Source organism: Myxine glutinosa, chromosome 9, assembly GCF_964187855.1.
Source record: "Myxine glutinosa chromosome 9, kmMyxGlut1.1, whole genome shotgun sequence".
Classification (NCBI taxonomy): domain Eukaryota; kingdom Metazoa; phylum Chordata; class Myxini; order Myxiniformes; family Myxinidae; genus Myxine; species Myxine glutinosa.
Genome location: NC_136269.1, coordinates 80380541 through 80385572, shown reverse-complemented (window position 1 = coordinate 80385572; position 5032 = coordinate 80380541). Strand labels below are relative to the sequence as shown.

Sequence of the window (5032 nt, the reverse complement as noted above, 5' to 3'; positions counted from 1 at the left end):
CTAATAGTCTACAGGTGTAATTTTATGATACTCTGAGTGGTCATGTGATGTGGATGAGTTGTTGTTTTTCGCTTTTTTTAACGCCCTGATGTGGCACTGCCGGGGCCAGCGCCAGACTATTTTGCGCCCGAGGCAAGGCCAGCAACTTGCATCCCCTTCCCCCCCCCAATTTTTTTTTTGCCAACTTCGATTATTAAAAACATGTTTTGTAGAAAAAAAAAAATAGCAGAAAACTTGAAACTGCTAAAAAAAAATTAAATTGCAAGAATAAGTACCGTAAGATGCCAACAGCACCAATATTAAAGGTGCAATATCCATTAATATGGCAGTGGCCCTGTTGCCCCCACGCTTTGGGGCAAATGGGCTTTCACTTTAAAAAAAATTACACTACATGTGGTTTGCAATGCAAAATAAAGAAAGTGGTCCCTTTATGAGTGTGTGAATGGAAATTACAGATAAACAAAACAGTTTTTGGTTTGAGCAATAAGTTTTAGATATGCAAAATTACAATTTTAAATAATCAGTCTGATTAATCTTTCGCAAATACAAAATAAAATATTTCGGCACACAAATCATTTTGAACTAAAGGGCACTCGGTATAATGCATATCTCAGCCATTGGCAACACAACAGTCAAACCTTTTAATTCACACACCTTTAAGTATACAGGTATATACCATTTAAGGATACTTGGCGTAACCAACCCGTCATGTCACCACAATATTTCGCTTACAGTCAGACAGAGAAACAAACAAAAAAAACAGACAAACAGAGTTAAAAACGTCTCATAAAAGTTTCAATTTCAGACCCATCAAAATCTCACTTTGCGTGCCTTTTCCTTTGCAAATTTTGTCACAAATTCAACCAGATCAAGTGCTGATGCCTGGGCATGTTCAATTGATATAGTTGCCAAGCCAACTCGTCTCTTTTCCAACATTGTAGAGCGTATGTAAGTTTTTATAAGTTTGAGCTTTGAGAAACTACGTTCACCACTTGCCACTGATACTGTATAAAATAATTTGTATAAAACTGTGACCCTTTAAGGTTCAGTAATGCGCCCCTCTGATGTCTGCGCCCTAGGCGGCTGCCTAGTTGGCCTAATGGTAGCGCCCGCCCTGGGCACTGCAACCCCTTTGCTCTCAGTTTTTGTCATTTCTCCTCTTATCTATTGCCTATGATATAGTTCCATGTACCCATTTTAAATGTTAACCCTGAGACTTGCATCAGTACTTGCTAAAGAGTTCACACAACCCACATGGCACGCGCACTCTCTGTCTGTACATTGGTACCTTTCAGTACTGTACAACAACAAGCCCACACTGGCGCTGGACAGCTGGCATATTTCTTCTTCTGCAATCCCTTGAGGATTCATTCGCCCATCTTTCACGCTGCAGGAGATGGGGTTTTGCAATCACTTCTGTCTGTCTGTTTGTGTGTCTGTCCGGGCCATAGTGGTTTTTACTATTTGATCTTTTGTCATCAATTTTCAGCAAAGCTTTATTATTAGAAAATGGAGAAGACATTAATAATTTGGTCAAAAGGTCAAAGGTCAATGTCACGTAAAATCGTCAATTTTCATCCAGTTGACCTGAAATTTTAAGAATTTGCATACTGGGTCACATAATTGATTCACTCATCTAAAGCTAGAAGCCGATTGTTTTTTGGTTTTTTAGATCAAAAGTTCAAAGGTAAAGATTGCATAAGCTCATCAATTTACATCTCATTGACTTGAAATTTGAGCAGGGTTTGAATATTGTGTGCTTTATGTACATTAATGTTTTGATATATGCTTCAGCGCTGCCTGCTGGGTGGCGCGCATTCGGAACCACTTAGAATAATGTACAGTGCTTGTGCCTCCGGCCTTTGCTCTTGGTATCGTCCGTGAACACCACATATTTGGTCACTCAAGCCTGATTGTTTTTGAGCTCAAAAGGTCAAGGTCACGTAAAATTGTCAAATTTTCTACACCTGTACTATTCAATATACGGGCGCTGCATGACGCACGCCGAAAGGGAGTACTCAGTTTTCACTCCGTTTGTTTGTTTTGTTGTAGAAAGAAAAACCTTGTACTTGTTACTTGCAAACTCGAAGATTTTTCAAGTATATTGGTCGGTTGCATTTGTGGTTCTGTCTGTCTGTCTGTTTGTCTGTCTGTTTGTCTGTCTGTTTGTTTGTCTGTTTGTTTGTAACCGGCCTACAGGTCACAATTCTAAACCGATCGTCACGAAACTTCACCAAGTTGTATAGGTCGTCCCAATTGAGGAGATATTGTTTTTGGGGTCAAAAGGTCAACATAGGCCAAAGGTCACCAACTTTGCCAAATTTATAAAATCCTCAATTTTCATCCGATTGACTTGAAATTTGAAGAGAACTGGCATATCTGGTCACTGAATTCAACCACCAAGTATATTTGAGGTCAACATAGGCCAAAAGGTTAACATAGGCTGAATTTCTAAAATCACCAATTTTCATTTGATTGACTTGAAATTCTAAGAGGATTTACATATATGGTCACTGAATTCAACCACCAGCTATTTTTGAGGTCAACATAGGCCAAAAGGTCAACATAGGCCAAGCTTTTAAAATCCTCAATTTTCATCCGATTGACTTGAAAATTGAACATCATTTGCACATTGAGTCACTAAATAGGGAAACTAACTATGTTTGAGGTCAAAAAGTCAAAGGTCAACTCAAGGTCAACCTTCCAAAATCATCATTTTTCATCTGAAAAATCGTCACTTTTCTTCCTGTTGACCCGAGCTTTGATCAAGATTGTCAATTTTAATCTGGATGAAATGGACAATTTGCTGTATCAATGGAATTTTTTTTCTTGGTGGTGGGGGCGGATTTTGCAAGTATCGTGCTCCGCATGAAGTCTTCTTGTTTGTTTGTTTGTTTGTCTGAGCGATATCTGGGCCATCCTTTGAGCTATAGGAAGCTGAAATTTGGGCACAACAATGAGCACGTGCTTTGGCAAAACTATATATTTTTTATTTTTGATTAATCAATTAATTTTTGATTTTTGATTAAATTGAATTTGATTAAATGTGAAATTTATTTTTGATTAAATAATTGATCAATTACTTAATTATTATGGATTTATTAACTACTTATTTATTTCCTTTCTCATCTGGGCAATATCTCGGGCACCGTTTGAGCTCGGAAGCTGATATTTAGACATGACAATGACCAAGTGATTTGGCTGTAAAGGTTATTTTAGATTTATTGATTAATCGATTAATTATTTAATTATTCGATTATCTAGTTAATTAATTTTCAAAAAGGTACAGATTAGGATGAAGCAGTAGTGGTTTATATATGCTATCATGGCAAAAACGATATTTTTCATTTTTTGATTAATCAATCAATTGATTAATTACTGAATTATTATTGATTTATTAACTACTTATTTATTTTCTTTCTCATATGGGCAATATATCAGGTACCGTTTGAGCTCGGAAGCTGATATTTGGACACGACAATGACCAAGTGATTTGGCTGTAAATGTTATTTTTGATTCATTGATTAATCAATTATTCGATTAATTATTTAATTTTTCGATTAACTAGCTAATTAATTCATTTTCAAAAAGGTACAGATTGAGATGAAGCGGTAGTGGTTTAGGTATGCTATTTGTATTAGCCAATTGTTTAAGAAATTGTTTTAAGATTATTATTTACTTATTTTAATTACGCAATTAATTATTGTGCACTTCTCCCTCCCAATACCGTCTCTAATCTATGAATCTTACTATAATTCACAAAATGTCCGTCCGTCTGTCTTTCCATTCGAAGGTACGGCAAAAACGGCTGAACCGATTGCAACGATATTTTGGGTGGGTAATCCTAGGACCCCTGGAGTAAAATAGGCTATATTGTTTTTCCAATTTTTCCCAAGTTTTCCAATTTTCCAGTTTTTCCAAACACAATTGAATAATATTTACCGATATGAACAGTGATGTGGCTTTTATTGAAATTCTAAAGATACTGTTTAGATTTTGATGATTTGCGTGTGATATGATTCAACGGATGTTTGTATAAATCGTTTAAAATAAAAAAACCTTCAATTTCTGATATTTTGCCTTTTCATTTGGGCTTCCCAATTGAAATTGAAAAGCCGCCCGTCGGGCGGGTACCGTTGCCATGAGTGCAAATACAAAGCATGGACACGGAAGGGCTTTGCATTTTCAGATGCTTTCTAGTTTTTTGTTTGGGATATTTCTTTAATTGCTCTGATGATAACAATATTATTTCTTTAACTTGTTGTTCTTGACTTATAAACACTTATCTATGGATGGTCTCGATGTCAGATGTAGTAACTGTATTTTGGAGCGGTGTATGTTCGGGCAGAGTGTACTCAGTTGCAATGGTAATTTCTGCTCCTCCTCTTTCCAAAATATACTATAGCGTAATAACGAACGTACGGTTGTTGGTGATCATAAAATATGTTTAGGTAACCGTTCATAAATGGTTGTATTTCAGAGAAAATGTATTATTTGATACGAAACCGGAAGTGGTATTTTAACCGTGGCACGTCACGTGTCTTGTGGACGTCATCGTATTGCTGTTCAAACACGTTGATCGGTTTTTGAAAACAGTTCCCTGTTCTTCTGTGAAAGTGCGGTCTGAGTGCACGTACGACGTCCGCACCATGGGGAATGGGATGAACAAGGTGCGTGACATTTACCGTGTGTAAAGCGTTCGCTCACTCGTGGTTTGGCCTGAGGTAAATCTTGTGTTCCGTGCACCAGTTATTTACTAAAGTAAACGAAGAACAGGTTTATTCACCTTTAATAGAGGAAATACATTAATAAGAGCGAGTTTACCAATACGTGGAACGTTTATTATAATTTTATTTTAAATTCGAACTCGAACTGCATTCGGTAGAGAACACACCTCCGCCAGGATATGAACAGATTACGTTTTGTATCCACTGATTGTGTTGTGAAGTATCTTGTGAATAAAACGTGAGTAGGATGAACACTATATAGTATATAAATATCACTAATCAATCTTTAATACAAAAATAGGTTT

At 36.6% G+C, this 5032-nt stretch overlaps 1 protein-coding gene across 1 annotated transcript in view; it reads left to right on the top strand.

Annotated features, from left to right (window-relative positions):
- Positions 1 to 4501: 4501 nt before the first annotated feature.
- DUSP22 (dual specificity phosphatase 22) overlaps positions 4502 to 5032 on the top strand; it is a 63843-nt gene continuing 63312 nt past the window's right edge. The window contains exon 1 of the mRNA XM_078784462.1: positions 4502 to 4670. Coding sequence (XP_078640588.1) covers positions 4650 to 4670 — 21 coding nt within the window. The 5' untranslated portion in view covers positions 4502 to 4649. The remainder of the gene's footprint in view (positions 4671 to 5032) is intronic.